This window comes from Thamnophis elegans, chromosome Z, assembly GCF_009769535.1.
Source record: "Thamnophis elegans isolate rThaEle1 chromosome Z, rThaEle1.pri, whole genome shotgun sequence".
Lineage (NCBI taxonomy): Eukaryota > Metazoa > Chordata > Lepidosauria > Squamata > Colubridae > Thamnophis > Thamnophis elegans.
Genome location: NC_045558.1, coordinates 69,680,692 through 69,698,126, shown reverse-complemented (window position 1 = coordinate 69,698,126; position 17,435 = coordinate 69,680,692). Strand labels below are relative to the sequence as shown.

At 38.2% G+C, this 17,435-nt stretch overlaps 1 protein-coding gene across 5 annotated transcripts in view; it reads left to right on the top strand.

The window, feature by feature from the left end:
- ELMO1 (engulfment and cell motility 1) overlaps positions 1–17,435 on the top strand; it is a 532,924-nt gene that overhangs the window by 255,883 nt on the left and 259,606 nt on the right. For all 5 annotated transcript variants that reach the window (XM_032235494.1, XM_032235493.1, XM_032235495.1 and 2 more), the window contains one exon: positions 1,577–1,681. In XM_032235494.1, coding sequence (XP_032091385.1) covers positions 1,577–1,681 — 105 coding nt within the window. The remainder of the gene's footprint in view (positions 1–1,576; positions 1,682–17,435) is intronic.

Here is a 17,435-nt window from a genome sequence, read left to right as displayed (position 1 = left end):
ACATGGCAAATTTAAGGCATTTTCAAGAATTGAATTTGCAAACTAGGGTGCATGGTGTGATACTGCACGTGTGGTGAGGACACTCGAGCTTGGCTCAAGCTGCAGTGCTCTGAGATTGCAAGCTGCCACGCCTTTACTTGGGATGCTGCTTTCTTTACTGGACCTGCAGGGCAAGCCAGTTTGTGGTCCCCGATAGGGGCCTGCATGGGCAGAGTAGAGCATTTCTGTAAGGGCGGCATGCCAGCAGCAGGCTGGGCGACTCACTGCTCCATGGCCTTGCCGGCTGGCATGGCTGGCTGGACGGACGATATGTGGAATGCGGGGCTGCCAGGAGGAGGAGGAGCTGCCGCCGCTGCAAGAGTAGGCCATTTGTACCAGCAAAGGTTGGTCCAAAATGGGGGGGGAGCATGCATGGTAGGTGTGCGCATGCGCGTGGGGAAAAAGATTCATGAGATCAGAGGCCGCTCATTGCATTACAGATGCTGACACGCGGGAGTGTTGGTGTATGTGCGCGCATGTACCTTCGGCACACAACAAGAAAAATGTTAGCCATCACTGCCTTATATCATCTTGGTTATTTTGGTGCCTCTAATACAGGAGAAATCCCCAGGCATTGCCAACCTCTTCCCCCTAGTAAAACAAAACCTAAAGCAAAAACTTCATGCAGTATTAAAAAGAATAGAAAAGGGGACTGCTAAATTGGCAAAATGTAGCGCTAACTTGGCCACACCCACCCAGTCGCATGACCACCAAGCCATTCCCACCCAGTCACATGACTGCCAAGCCACCAAGCCACTCCCACCCTGTCAAATGACAGCCAAGTCACATCCACAAAATAACCCAGAACCGGTAATAAAAATTTTTGAAACCCACCACTGCTGGGTGAGAATTGTCTGACTTCACTCTTTGAGTTTGAATTGTGGAAAGGAAATTCAGTGATAGAGCAAGATAGCATTGTGAGTTCTATTGTGTAATACTCTTCCATAAATCAAGGGTTCTACAGGAATATCTCCCTGCTTTACCTCATAACAGCTTCCCACCTCCCAGATGAATCAGGGAGGTGAGGAACGGTTGGAACCAAGTTTGGAAGTTAACTAAATCTATAGTTGTCTATCAAATCTCAAGTCTTTCTAAGAGAAATGAGATCTGACTTGAGTATAGGTGGAGCTTTTGCCTGCCAGTAAGTGATGGCAATCTCATTCCTTAAATTCTCCTATATTAAATCTGTGAGGGTTGTTCTTGTTTGGGTTGCTGGCCTTTTTAAAAATCAACATTAGTCAATATTTTTTGACAGAGAACTACAGAGTAAGCCAACACATTTTTGTTCAATCACATGAACTGAAAGAAAGGAAATACATATAAGTATGGAGAAAAGCATAAGACAAAATTGTTACATCTCTCCTGTCCCTAATATTTGTTTGTATGCCCTAAAATGCAGGTATGGGGGGATAAAATAATATAGAAAAGTAAAAATGCAGAATGAAATGTTTTCTTGTAGCATAATGAATGCAACAAAAATATGCTTATATATTATCTCTTTCTTTTCTTCAATGTTATCCTTTTCAATGTTTTGCAGAATCATGTAAACCCAGCAATGGATTTTACTCAGACTCCCCCAGGAATGCTAGCCCTGGACAACATGCTGTACTTTGCCAAACACCAGCAGGATGCTTATATCCGAGTAAGGTCTCTTTCTTATCACAGGCATATTTATCATTTGGTCTTTCTGTCCCTTTTTAAAATCCATTTTTCTAGGAAGGGAAATGGGGTAATAATATAGTTATTATATATAGTTAATATGATAGTAATGCAGAAAATGGTGCTGTATAGAACCACATTTTTGTATGTTTTGATGAGTGATGAGCAGTGATCTCAGTTTATATTCAGATCAAAAAAAATGCCATGCTGATATGTTATTTGATTGATCTTCTACATATTTTGAATCCCAAAAGGAAGGAATTGGTTATGACTGGTTTCATTTACTTATGCTCCTCAGGACAGTGTTGCACGTCTTCTAGACTGATTTTTGATGGAACGTTAAATTCAGGTCTGTGTTAATTTGCTGCGCTTTTTGGATTGCAGACTTCCGTTCTCTCCCTAGCTCCGTCAATCACCGATCGCTAGAAGCCTTGAATTTGGGACTGTTTTAAGTTGGCACTCTCTTTGGGTTGCCGAGCTCCATGCTCTCCCTGGCTCAGATATGTTGCGATCGTTTATGATAAGGGCAGCTTTTGAAGGGCTTGGCAATCCCTGAACCGGCTGCTTTACAGATTTATGAGGCTGACATATCCCACCCGATAGGAAAAGCGTGCCCACACGGCTGTCAGTGGAGGATGGAGCTAGCGATTACATCGCCTCATTGATAGCCTGTCAGCAAATCAACACTTTTGTTTAACACTGCAAAGAGCCCTCAGCAAATGATCTTAAAGACAATCAGAGGGCTCTCTGTTCAAGTCCTTGTTATTCAAGGCCAACGCTTCTGCAAATCTAAGGCAGCATCTATAACTGCAGAAGTTCCTCTTGCTTCCACTAACCCACTGTTTTCTGAACATACTACAGAAGCGGAGCCCATTCATTCTCCTAAACTTTTTGTGGATGTCATACAGCAGCAATGAGCCTCTCCTACCTTGGGGCCTATGCCATCATCCACGGTCAGGTGATTTTACAATGTTGCACCTGAGCTGGGCAAGTGTCTCCAACCAATTACTGTGGATGCCCCAATCGCAGTGCTCTACATCTCCACAACCATTAGCATCAATCCTAATTCTTCCTTTTGTTTAATATTCATATTTATAGCTAATATTTTGGTTTTTCCTAAGTTTATTTTAAAGCCCGACACTTGACCATATTGATTAATCATATTCATTAAAACCATACTGGATTCCTGCGGTTGTTCCAATATTATGACCAAATCATCCGCAAAAGCGCGGACTCTATATTCTTGCTGCCTAATCTTGATCCCTTTTAAACCATCCAAGCCCCGTATTTTATTCAACAATACTTCCAAAGTTATAATAAACAATAATGGGGACAAAGGACAGCCCTGTCTTGTACCTTTTCCAATTTGAAAAGAGTCTGTTAAACTTCCATTGACTATGATTTGTGCTGTTTGCTGTTGGTATATTGCTTTAATTGACTGTAAAAAATTATCTCCTATCTGCATTTTTTGCAATATCTTCAACAGAAATTGCCAGTTAACTCGATCAAAGGCCTTCTCAGCATCCAAAAATATAAACGCAGCAGGGATCTGGTTGTTCTTTCCCAAATATTCTAATGCATTAATAATTAATCTAACATTACTTTTCATCTATCTCCCTTGTATAAAACCTGTTTGGTCCGTATGTATCAATTGTTGTGTGACCAACATTAACCTATTTGCTAATATTTTAGTAAAAATTTTATAATCTACATTCAGTAATGAAATAGGTCTATAATTTTTGGGTTGAGTAGTATCTTGATCTTCTTTGGGTATCAAAGATATAAACGCTGTCTTCCAAGATGGAGGGACTTTACCTTCCGTTTGAATCATATTAAATAATTCTCTAAGAGGTTCTACCATTTCTAACTGTAAGTTTTTATAGTAAACCGCTGTCAAGCCATCTGTACCTGGTGCTTTCCCTGACTTTAATTGCTTAATTACCTGCAGGATTTCCCCCGAGGTTATTGGTTGATTCAGTTTTTGCCTGTGTTCTTCTCTAACTGAAGGTATTTTCTCTTTGTCTAAATATTTGTCTATGTCTAAACCATTAATTTTATCCCCTTTATACAGTTCTGTAAAAAATTCCCCGAAAGCCTTTTGAATCTCTTCCTGTTGAAACACCTCCTTCCCTCTGTAAATCAGTTTAGATATATTTCGAGTTTTCCTTTTTTTCCTAATCTGATAAGCTAACCATCTGCCAGGTTTGTTTGCATTACAAAAAGTATTGTGTTTTGCATATAATAGATTAGTAGCCACCTGGTCAGAGATCAACATGTCAAATTGAGATTTTAATATGTTAATAGCTTCCTTAACCTTTGTATCGTCTGGGTTCATTGTTAACTCGAGCTCTTTTCTCTTAATTTCCTCTTCCAGTTCTGTTCGTTTTAACCCTTGCTTATTTCTATGTGTTTTATTTATATTCATCAAAACTCCTCTCATATACGCTTTGCTTGCGTCCCATACAAATTCCATAGATGTACCCTTATTCATATTCAAAACAAAATATTCAGATAGTAATTTTTTACAATCATTAATATACTTTTCATATCTAAATAAGTTTTCATTCAATCTCCAAGACCTTCTTGCCTGCACTACCCTTCCCAACTCCATCCAAACTGGGTTATGGTCCGAAAGGATCCTAGCTGCAATCTTTGTTTTCTTGACCCTAGAAAGCAAATCATTAATGGTTAGAATAAAATCAATCCTTGAGAGGGATTGATGCCTGTCCGAGAAGAAAGTGAAGTCACATTCCTCTGCATTTCTTTCTCGCCAAATATCTCTCAATTCAAAATCATCCATAATGTCAAAGAAAGATTTGGGTAACTTTGCTCGCATCTTGGTATTTAGGCGGGAAATCTTCTTATCTCTCTTAGTGTCTATCACTCCATTCCAGTCACCCAATAGTATACAGGAACTATAGTCCCACTGTACTAATTTAGCATGAAGATTTCTATAGAATCTATCTTGCTGTTGATTGGGAGCATAAATTCCCAAAAGTAATGTCTTTTTCCCTTCTAAGATTAAGTCTAAAGCAATATATCTTCCGAAGGGATCTGCTTCTATTAATTCAGCTTTCATATCTTTTCTTAAGTATACAACTATACCATTCTTCTTTTCCATAGCAGAAGCTGCAAAATGTTGACCAAGTTTTGAGTTGATCAAATATTTTTGATCAGTTGACTTGATATGAGTTTCTTGCAAACAAATTACATCGTTCTTAAACTGTTTGAGATAATGAAATATTTTCTTCCTCTTCTGTGGAGAGTTCAGTCCGTTGACATTCCATGTTAAAATCTTAGTTGTCATCTTTGGTTGGTTGAAGCATTTTTACAGCTTCCTGCACGGCCTGTTTAACCTTAGGTCTAGCTCCTCCCATTGCTTCCAGATTTGTTGTTGTAGATCCTTGATCGATGGCCGATGATTGTTGATGCTGTTGCTTTTTAGCTTGTTTCTCCATACGTCTAGTAGTCATGCGGCTAGGTCTTGGTTCCATAGCACCTTGCACTTCTAGAGAAGAGAGATGCTCCATCTTATCTGGTGGTTGTGTAGTTTGCTGTCTATCCTGTCCTTCTTGTGGTCTTTCTCTAGGTCCAGATGGTGCAGGGTGTCCGGCCTTCAATGTATTATAATAAAAATCTCGGGCTTTCCATACAGAGTTGAGGCGGTACCTTTGCTTATCAAATGTAAATATGATGCCAAATGGTGCATCCCATCTATACTGTATCTGACGATTTCTGAGTTCTTCGACCAAAAAAGCGTAGTCTCTCCTGGCTCTTAACATTTGAGGTGGTATCTCTTTCAAAACAACCAGGTCTTGACCGCCAATTTGAAGCTTAGTGTTATAAGATGCTTGCAGTACCATATTTCTAAACTCTCTTGTAGTAAAGTATATAACGATGTCTCGAGGAAGCTGCTTCTGCTTTGCCAGCCAGGAGTTAACGCGGTAAGCTTTGTCAATTTGCCAGTCTTGATTGGTCCCTGGTCTTCCCATCAGGCGGTCAAAAGCTTCCGATAGGATCTGTTTCAGGTTCTCCTGTTTCTCCTCACGCAGCCCCCTTACTCTTAATGCGAACTCCATTTGTCGGTACTGTATCATAATAATTTCTTTTTCAGCATTTTCCACTTTTTGTTCCACTACCTCTGTTTTCACTGTCAAGTTAGCATTGGCATCATTAAGAACCTCTAGAGTATCTTCCACTCCAGAAATATGTTCTGTTAATACAGTTACAAGACTCAGCATATCGTCTCTAATTTTATCAACCTTAGCATCAAATTTCTCATACAGCTCCTGTTTAAGTCCTTTTATTTCACTTTTAATTTCTTCTTTCATTTCTTTTATTTCCTCTTTTCTCTCCTGCTTTACCACCTCTCTATTATCTCTAAACTTATCTTCCATTTTAATTGTCTGTGCATTAAGAGCCTCGCTTAGATTACTCAGGAAAAATTCTTTCGTTAACACATCCCCAGCAGGGGGTGTAGGAAGCGGAGGCTGCAGCTTTGTGCCAGGCACTGAGGATGTGCCCCTGGAAGTAGAGGGTGACGACTTCAAGTTAATATTTGGTTTTGAGGCCATTTCAAAATTTATCTGCCTGCAGTTAATGAAACTCTATTGCCTGAATATGCAGCTTTAAGTAAAGAGGCTTTTATTTTGAAGTTTAAGGCTTGGCAAAACTTTCAGTGAGTAAACATTGTAACAAGACCATTCAGCAGATTCATCACCATTTAACTTCCAAATAAGCAAGGTTAATGAAGGAGTAAAATTCTTCTATTGTGAAACCAAAACAAATGATAAGCAATCTCTTTTGTTTTGAATTCTTGTGAGGATTTAGTAAAAAGTGTTCGTTATTACCGGAGAAACCAGCCTGCTCGGCGCCATTTTAGAAGCCTCTGAGTAAATAATTTTTCGGAGGAGAAAAAGAAAAAAAGCTAAAATGTTGATAAGCAATTATTGTCCACAGTAAACGGATTCAGCTCGTGATAAGAATAAATCAAACAAAACTTTGAGCAGAGTGGGAGAGACCTACTTTGTCCTGCACAAGGCAGTTTGAAGTTCCCAGCACGGACAGCCGTTCTGCCTTGGGCTAGCCCCCCTTTCCTTGCAAGCACAAAAGCTGCAAAAATCGAAGAGCATTTGCCAGCAAAACAGTTTCTTCTTTCCTTCTTGCCTGAAGGATAAGAAAACCTGATAAGACGTCAGATGGAAGATCCTCTAAACAGGTACGTAGCCAGGAATTCGGAGGCAGCTGATTTTTTGCTGCCCCCACCAGTAGGCTCCTCCCAGGAAGTCTTGAGCCCTCAGCAAATGATCTTAAAGACAATCAGAGAGCTCAGATTGCTCGTGAAGTGGCCGTTTGACAGGTGAGCGGTCCTTCCCCTGTCAATGATTCAAAATGGAGGGCACAGCAGATACCAATGTCAGTGAGGCAGGCTCACTTAGAGGCAGGGACCTGACCTGTCAAGAGCCCAGGGATTTATCACCTGCAGCTTCTGCCTCTGCAGGACACCAAAGTAGATCAAAGACTATTTCTAAGGCAGGGAAGTCCAAAAAAGGATCTAAAGCTGTCTCCAAATATGAAAAAAGAAGAGAAAAGACTTTGGAGCGCCTTTGCTCCAAGGCTGGCAACCAAAAGCCTCAAGGTTCCCATAGCAGGGGGGGAATCAGGGCACTCCCATTCCAGGCACACCTTGAACTTGTCACCAGGGGGCCCTGAGGACTTAAATGCACCCCTCAGCCCTGTGCTTTCTATCAGTACCTCTGGCCTATGAGGCTCCATGACTGATCTATATAGCACTGCAGCCTTGGTGGATCAACCCTAGTGTGCACATAGGGTGGAGTCAGAAGCCACCTTCATTCCAATTGCTGCAGGGCTATGCACTGCGGTGAGGTCTGACTCTATGGCCATGCCAAATTTCAGGAAATTATAGCCAATGCAATTAGACAGGGCATTGCAGCTGGCCTTCACCACCAGTCTAAACGGGCTCCCTCTGCAACCCCCTTACTGCCCCAGGAGCAGGCAGGTACTTTACCTGGGTTCGAGGCAACTTCACCCACTCATTCTCCATGTAGCTAGTCTCCTGTTTCGGAAGAAGGGGACATAAGAGATGCTGACCTGCCAGAGGACAAGGGCATGGCACCTGAGCAGCCTGGTTTTTCAGGTTTATTTCAGCCATCTCTCTTCAAGTCCTTGTTATTCAAGGCCAACGCTTCTGCAAATCTAAGGCAGCATCTATAACTGCAGAAGTTCCTCTTGCTTCCACTAACCCACTGTTTTCTGAACATACTACAGAAGCGGAGCCCATTCATTCTCCTAAACTTTTTGTGGATGTCATACAGCAGCAATGAGCCTCTCCTACCTTGGGGCCTATGCCATCATCCACGGTCAGGTGATTTTACAATGTTGCACCTGAGCTGGGCAAGTGTCTCCAACCAATTACTGTGGATGCCCCAATCGCAGTGCTCTACATCTCCACAACCATTCCAGGGGCTCCTGAGGAAGTATTGAAACCGGAGGACAAGAGGTCAGACCAGGCTCTACAAAGATGCCATCAAGCTGCGGCCTGGGCAGTTAGACACTTCCATAACTGTGTCCTTTTTCATCAGAACATTGCTGCAGTGACTCTGTAGGACAGAGCATTTATTACTTGAAATTTGGAGTTGCCAATTGTGGAACCATTTTGACACATTGTCAAGGTCACTTTGTAGGGCAGCAGCCTTGTCAGTGGTACTAAATAATTTTATGTCATTGGCAAAGAAGATGCAGCTGCTTTTAATATGATCACATAGGTCATTGATGTAAAGCAGAAAGAGTGTGGGTCCTAAAATGCTACCTTGGGGGTCACCACTGTTAACTGGTGCCAAATTTGATAGGGCCCTCCCTATTTTAACTATTTGTTGCCTGTTTGACAGGAAGGCAGGTATTCATTTTAGGACAGCATTGACTGTTTTGGAAACAGCAGTACACTGCTGACTCATATTTGGGAGATTGTCCATTAGGAGTCCAAGATCCCTCTCAGTTACTACTATTGAGTCAGTAAGTAAAAATGTAACAAAGAATTAAATAATAGGTGTGTGTGTAGAGGGAGTTTATATGGAAATCAATCAAGTTATAGTTTATTAAGGTTTTCTGTGATAGCCTATTGATATTTCTTACAGGATAACATAAAAAAGATAAAAAAGAATAATTATATGTTTCAATTTTTATTAAATATTAAAATTAGCACCTATTTATTAAAAAAGAGCATAAACTTTAGTTACCTTCTACAGAAGCTTGTTTCATTAGTTGACCTAGAATCAGTTATAATTTGAATTTATTTTATAGTTATTGTAGCATATTGATTTTTATCTATCATTAATTTTCCTGCATCCTTAACTTTTGGAGGTTGTTCTATAAAGGATATAAAGAGTCATTGCCATTTAATGTCCTAGTAAATAGCAGGTAAAGATTGTTATTTTTGTCTGACAGTTTTATATCCACTTGTAAGAGATCAAGGAAAAAATCCATCTTCAGTTTTCAGTTCTCTCTATTGTTGCACCAAAATAGACTTTTGTTAAACTAGTTTGATATCTGGCCAGTTGGAAAGTGTCTAAAAACCCTCCAGGGTAAATGATTTATGATAACTTAGCTAGATCCTTATCACACTCACTAACCTTTCCCCCAATAGTTCCCCCCCACAACTTCGTAGATAATGAAGCATTAAGTGAAAATCAGAATGAAGCTGATTTAAACTCCAGTTAATTTGATCCACTAGATTGAACATTGTTATTCAGTGTCAGAGGTGCTTATGTGATGAGATTGAGGTTTAAATTATTTGGAGTTGAAGTTCACTGAGCTTATTTTCTTACAAACATTTCAGCATCACATTAAATAATATAATCGGTACTTTTGATACAAGTAAGTGAGGATTTCTGATTGTAGGATATCTGGCAGGTCTGTTTTAATTATCTTCAAACACAAGCTGCATATATTTTCCACTGCTGCTAAGTCTTAAATTAAGCCAGTAATCAAGCAGATATCGGACATTAATAATGCAGCCTTTTTTTCTGCTATGGTAATCCCGCCATATCATCTACTTAACTCAATCACTTCTGTTGTTCTAATCACTTTAAGTACTTTCTCTTATTTCTCTGCATAAAGTTTTAAGTATCAGGCTAGCTAAAAAAAAGGAAAACTAAGGAATGTTAACTGTCTCATATTCATCTGCATCTAACAAGAATTTAATTCAATTTGCTATGGATGAGAAAATGGTTACTGTCACTGGGGGCCTTCATGCAAACTATTTTTCAAAGTAAATTTTAGTCCATAAATTCTCCCATTTATCTAGTATTATATTATACTCAATTTTTCTTGCCCATTTTACCTTGCAGTCTTTTACATACTTGTCTTTCAGGTTCATCTTCAGTATTATTTTATCTACTTTACCAATCAAGTGGTCATCTTCAGAACATAAATTGATATCCAATTTAGTTTTTTCCCTGTTAAAACAAAGCTTTTTAAAAAATCAAGTTTAAATCTTTCAAAAATTCTATAATGGAGTAATCACAAACAAACCCTTTGCCTGCTAATTGTTCTCTTGTCTTTATCTTTTTTTAATTTTTCCATTTATCTTCTTAATTACTACATTGTGTTGTATTAGATTCATATTTTCTAAGCATGTTTACTTAAGTTACTAGTTGTCTTTTAAATTCTTCTGTGAGGTATCCAAATTCTCAAAATTTCAAGTAATAAATATCACAATAAGATGATATTTGTACAGACAAATGTTATCTTACGATGTACACCATTCAAAACTTGATTAGTTTGAGTCATTTGGCTTGTGTGATTTATATTTCATAACCCATATATTTGTTGTATAAAGCACAGCCTATTTATTCTTCCATAAGCTCCAGAAAAAAACTTTCTGCCCATGCTTTATAAAAAAATGAATTGCTTTTGATATATTGTGTAATAATTTCTGAAATCAAAATCAAGATAAAGTTGGTGATACTTCTTCCCCAGCAGTGAGGATATACTTATTCTATTTCGTTTCTCAAAATAAACTAGAAAAGGGAGTTAGGTCTTGCTTTTTATATATTCATCTCCAAATTACTTCACCTTCATATTCAGAACATTTTTGAAGAGGTTGTTATGTTCCCAAGCTATTATATGATCTCTCCCCATTGTATTTTCTTTCTTGTTCCCCTTAATCTTTTCTTCTCCTGTAGTTCCCTTTTACTGGTACTTTAATTTTTTATAAATATCCCAGACTTCTACTTTTTTCTTTAGTAACTATAGATCTCTTCTTTACAATTCTCTGGATACATCTGAATTCAAGAAACTAAAATGGCCCTTGTGTAACAATGATAACAATAGTATAAACACTTTGAATAACTCATTGTTGCTTGAGGAAACAACTACAAAATCATAGCTGTGGTTAGGTACCGTGTTTCCCTGAAAATAAGACCTATCCTGAAAATAAGTCCTAGCTTGATTTTTACACGTGTGTCCAATATAAGCCCTAGTTAAGACCGCGTTCACTCTGCTGAACCTGGATGCCAGGGTGGGGCAAGGCGCACAGGTAAAAATCAAACTATCTAGGATGGGGATGGGTGCGTGTGAAGCTGATTACCTCCTGACAGTTGCAGCCAGGCCTTGCATACCCTAACATTTGCCTTGCCTTGCCAGCCCACTTCTTCCGCAGCCTTTTGCTGCTGCTGGCACTTGTTGCCCCTGGCCTCCGTTTCGATGTCAGAGGTTTTCAGGAAAGGCCTGAATTGTTCTGAATTGAACACACACAGTGCCCCCTGACCTCCATTTCAGCATCAGAGGCACCATCAGAGCTCGTTTCTCGCTGTAGAGGCCTTTCCTGAAGGCTTCTGACAGTGAAACAGAAGCATGCAAGTGACAGCAGAAGAAGTGGGCTGGCAACAGCCGTACAGGCTCCTGCTGGGGCAGGGCTGTCACGGCTGTCACCATGAGGTGAGTCAGTGGAAGACTTCCCCCGAAAATAAGACCTGGAGGCAAAAAAAAAACCCCAATATAAGATTGGGTCTTTTTTGGGGGGAAACATTGTTAGCTAGGTAGCCAAGTCATCCTTCAGGAGTACAAAATATGTAGTATTGGATACATGGGAAAAAAATATATCATACTTTCTTTAAAGAAACTGCAGGGGAAGAGAATTCACTGCCTCCTGAATCAGTCTCTTCCACTACAATGTAGCCCCACTCTTTAAAAAAAATATTTGAAAATTTTATCCAATATTCTTCTTTGCAATTTTTAGCCATTGTTTCTTGTCCTGTTTTCTGCAATATTTAAAAACAAATACAGGTAGTCCTTGAATTAACAACAGTTCATTTAGTGACCATTTGAAAATAGGGCCATGAAAAAAATGACTTATGGCTGTTTTTCACACAACCATTTCCTCATCCCCATAGTCAGACGCCTGGCAACTGATTCATATTATGATGGTTGCAGTATCTAGAGGTCATGCTATCACTTTTTGCAACTTTTTGACAAAGTCAATGGGGAAGCCAGATTCACTTAACAACCATGTTACTGACTTAACAACTGCAGTGATTCACTTAGCAACTGTGGGAAAAAAGGTTTTAAAATGGGGCAAAACTCACTTAACAAATGTCTCAATTACCAACAGAAATGTTGGGCTCAGTTCTGTTATCTTTCAGATACTTTAAGATAGTTATCCTGTTTTCTGTTAATATTCTCCTTTCAAAGTTAATCAAACCCAACTATTTACTCTATTTGACAGAAACCACTTTTTGTGATTTATAATCACCCTGTGTACTTTTCTGTGGATATCCTTAGTTTAACTTTGTAAAATGGGATTTCTGGAAAATGGCAAGTGTAGAAAAAGTATTAACCTCTTGAAATTTGAACACTACGCTTTTGTTAAGTGTAAATTATATTTTTAAGAACTGGATCAAAGTAGTGACTCATATCCAACTTCTGAGTCATTGTCATGTATCTTGAAAAGAATACCTAACCAGGTCTTTGACAGTATCTTTGATATATTTTCCATTTTATTTTTTTTATTGGGGAAGAGAATATATAAAGGCAAAGTTTATTTTTGCTATTCTTGATTTTTGTTTTGTGATCTGGGTTCAGAGGGTAACCTTCCTGTATATTTAATCAGTATATTTAGTAAATAACCTTGCAAGTTTGATCTTAAAAGAGAATGTTTTTCATTCCTCTGGAAACCATAACCAAAATCTTTCTCTAGTTTTCTTCCTTCTAATTATTAATTTAAGATACAATAAAATTACTCTTCATCCAAAGATAACAGGTATTTTATACAACAAAAACCCAAACTGATCATGTAACCCGAAAACATAATCAAAACAGAATAAATTTCAATTTAGAAAGTTAATTGGCAATAGAATATTGAATATGAATAGAAAAGCTAAATAAAGTATTGCAGCAAATGAAGAAGCATTAAGCTGTCAGAGAATTCAATATATATATTACTCGAGCAGACATCAGTCATGGTCCAAACTCGATATAGTCTGAACTTACACATAATTGAAATCAGAGGTGAAGAAAGTTGAAATTGACATGAATCTCTGGGCGGATCACAACCCCATGAAAATATATTTGATAGGGAAAAAGTGGATGACAAGATGGACACTGAAAAGATCGATTTTAAAAGACGAGGAATTTAAATTAACAGTGACTAATCATTAGATCTCTTCTTTAAAGAAAACAAAAAAGAAGATACATCTCTACAAAATTTATGGAATACAGTGAAGGCATACATGAGGGGAGTTGCTATATCTTATATGGCAAAAGAAAATAAATTAAAAAAAGGAAAGAAAGAACTTTTTGGAAAAAATATACAAAACACTGGAGGGGAAACTACAAAATAAGCCCCAAGAAAGAAATATAAAACAACAAATGGACTTAATTAGACATAAATTGAATATACTTGAAAAGAAGGACCTGGCACAACAAATAAAAAAGATATTTTTGAGAACGCTAACACGCCAAAGAAATGGCTAGCGTACAAATTGAAAAAACAAACCGAGAAGAGATGGATTAACAAATTACAAGATTATGAGGGGAATATACTGTATGTTACCAAAATGAGGAGAAGAAAAAGATAGCCCAGAAATTTTATGAGAAACTATATAAAGAAACTGATTGCCAGGCAGAAGAGAAAATAATACAATGTCTTGAGAAAGCAGAATTGCCAAAAATCCTGGAAGAAATCAAAAATATGCTAAGGATGAAGGAACTAATGGACACGGTCCAAAAAGAAAACAAAAAAACCAATAAGACACCAGGTCCTGAAGGACTACCAATAGAAATATATAAAGAACTGCAAGGCAGTCTAGGAGAAATCCTACTTGAAGTATATAATGCAGTATTGGAAGAAGCAAAGATACCACCATCATGGGTGGAGGCAAACATTGTGCTGATACCAAAAGAGAACTCGGACAGGATGCTAATTAAGAACTATAGGCCCATATTCTTGCTAAATACAGACTACAACATGTTCACATTAATAATAGCCAAATGATTAAAAAGATTCCTAAATGAGTTTATACACACTAACCAAAATGGTTTTCTACCAAAAGGACAAATGAAAAATAATATAAGAATAATATTAGATGTCTTAGAATATTACAAGATACATAGTGGAACACAGGTGGCATTGTTATTTTTAGATGCACAAAAAGCTTTTGACAGCATTAATTGGGAATTTATGTTACAACAATTGAAATATATGGCGATAAATTTTTAAATATGTTTCAGGCGATACACTCTAAGAAGCTAAAGTAATAAGTGAATGGAGAGGTGACAAAAGTGCTTTAAATACAGAAAGATATGAGGCAAGAATGTCCTCTATCCCTATTGCTATTTATATTGTCTCTAGAAGTGTTAACAAGGATAATAGTATTTTAGTATTTTTAGTATTTTATTAGGATTTATAGGCCGCCCTTTTCCCTGAGGGGACTCAGGGCGGCTTACAATCATTAGGGAGGGGGTGCAATTCAAAATAAACAATATGTGAGCAAAATAAAATAATAAAAACACAACTTACATTCAACATTCAACACTCGGGTGGGGCAAATTAGAAGCTTATCCCCAGGCGTGTTGGGATAGCCAGGTCTTGAGGGCTGCGCGGAAGGCTTGGACGGTGGTGAGGGTGCGTATCTCGACGGGGAGATCGTTCCACAGGGTCGGAGCTGCAACAGAAAAGGCTCTCCTCCGTGTAGTCGCCAGTCGACATTGACTGGCGGATGGAATTCGGAGGAGGCCCAGTCTGTGCGATCTTATCGGTCGGAGGGAGGTAATCGGCAGAAGGCGGTCTCTCAAGTACTCAGATCCACTACCATGAAGGGCTTTAAAGATGGTCAACAGCACCCTGAAGCGCACCCGGAGATCAACAGGTAGCCAGTGCAGCTCGCGGAGGATGGGTGTTATGTGGGCGAACCGAGGTGCGCCCACTATCACTCGCACGGCCGCATTCTGAACTAACTGCAGTCGCCGGATGCACTTCAGGGGCAGCCCCATGTAGAGCACATTGCAGTATTCCAGCCTAGAGATCACAAGGGCTCGAGTGACTGTTGTGAGAGCCTCCCGATTCAGGTAGGGTCGTAACTGGCGGACCAGGCGAACCTGGGCAAATGCCCCCCTGGTCACAGCCGACAGAAAGAATAATACAGAAAGAAACTCAAATTAAAGGTCTGGAAATTGGAAAGAAGTCTATAAATGGCAAGCATTTGCAAACGACTTGGTTTTTATTCTTGAAGAACCACTAAAATCAGATCTGAGGCTGATGGAGGTACTAGAAGACTATGGGAAGGTAGCCGGATTGAAAATTAATAAAGATAAAACCAAAATGATAGTTAAAATATGATGGAGAAGTAGAAAGAGGAATTGGCCAAAGGAATAAATATTCAAATTGGGGAAAAAATGAAATACTTAGGAATCTATATAATGGCAAAGTGTAGATCAATCAAGAGATAACTATGTGAAGTTAGCAAATTATATAAAGGAGGATTTGGAGAGGTGGAAAAATTTGAGACTCTCCTTCATTGGAAGAACACCAGTAATCAAAATGAATATTCTACTGAAATTATTATTTTTGTTCCAAAATATTTCTATAAAATACATACATTTGGCAAGGGAAAAAACCAAGGATTAAATTTAAACCAAGGATTAAATTTAAACTTCTGCAAGATGTAAAAGAAAAAAGAGGATTTAGTGTACCAGAGTGGGAATTATAACACCAAGCAACAATGCTTACCTGGGTAAAAAAAATGGATAGATTTAAAAAATAATAGAAAGCTAACACTAGAGGGCCACGATTTACATTTAGGATGGGACCCTTTCCTGTGGTATGGGAAGCAGGTAGCACATCAATATTTTAATAAGACAGGTGTTAGTAGAAACATGGAGTAAATTCAAGAGGAAAATTTACAGCAAGGTTCCAATTTGACTATCAACATTAGAAGCGGTAGTGCACCCAAATTTTATCAACCAGGGAAAACAGGTCACCTATAAAGATATAATAGACAATGAAGGGAGATTAAGATCGAGACAAGAGCTAAAAAAGCAAGGGATACAATTGGAATGGTGGTCCTATCTTCAAATCCAATCACATTACTTGAAAGATATGAAAGAGTGGGGCATTAATAGGGAGCTGATGGCAATAGATAAGATCCTTTTGGGGACAAATGATAAATTGATAAAGAAGATTTACTAATTTTTATTGGAATATAAGATGGAAGTAGAGCAGGTTAAGGAGACAATGGTAGCATGGATGATAAACTTTGGCTATAATATACATCTGGATAAATGACAAGAACTATGGGAAAGGAATAGGAAAATAACATTGTCAATATCGTATAAAGAAAACTTATATAAAATGTTTTATAGGTGGCATCTCCCACCCGTGAGAATAGCCAAAATGTTTAGAAATTAGTGTCAAATTGTTGGAAATGTGATCATGAATCAGGCACGTACTATGTGGTGGTCATGCCAAAAAAGAAGAGAATATTGGCGGAACATTTAAAGGTGGCTGATACAGATAACAGAAGAGGAAATAGAATTTACACCCGAACTATTTCTTTTGGGAATCATAAACAATAAATATAACAAGGAGTAATTTACTTAACAATACATATTACAGCAGCATGAATAGTCTTTGCCCAAAGCTGGAAAAATAGGGAAATTCCACAAGAAGAGGAAGTAATTAGGAAAATTATGACTTGTGCTGAAATGGATAAATTGATGTGGGACTTGAAGAATAAAGACGAATAATAAAGAATATTATAAGATCTGGGACAAATTTTTATCGATGTTTGGAACAAAAAAGGAAATACCCAAAATAAGCAATGACTAAGATTTATAGAATGGAGATTAGAATTGTATATGAAATTATAACAGTGAAAAGATAAAAACAAATATTTTTATATTTGTAAATACTGAATAAACTAAATGTAATTAAGCATGGTGGTTATAATGTATAACTTTATATCTTAATATTGGATGGTTACACTGTGTCCAATAATTTTTTTTTATAAAAAAAGAATTCATGACTGGCAGAGAAATGGTAACAATGTCAGCTAATGAATAGGCATAGGAAGTAAGTCAGCCATTAAGGGCTGTTTATAAACTGAAACAGTATTTGCTGGAGACAGCTAGGCACCTGGATGCAGCTTAGTCCAACTGTTCTGTACTAAAGCTGCAAGTCTAGACTGAGAACTAAACTGATCTGCTGCTCTGATCTGAAACTG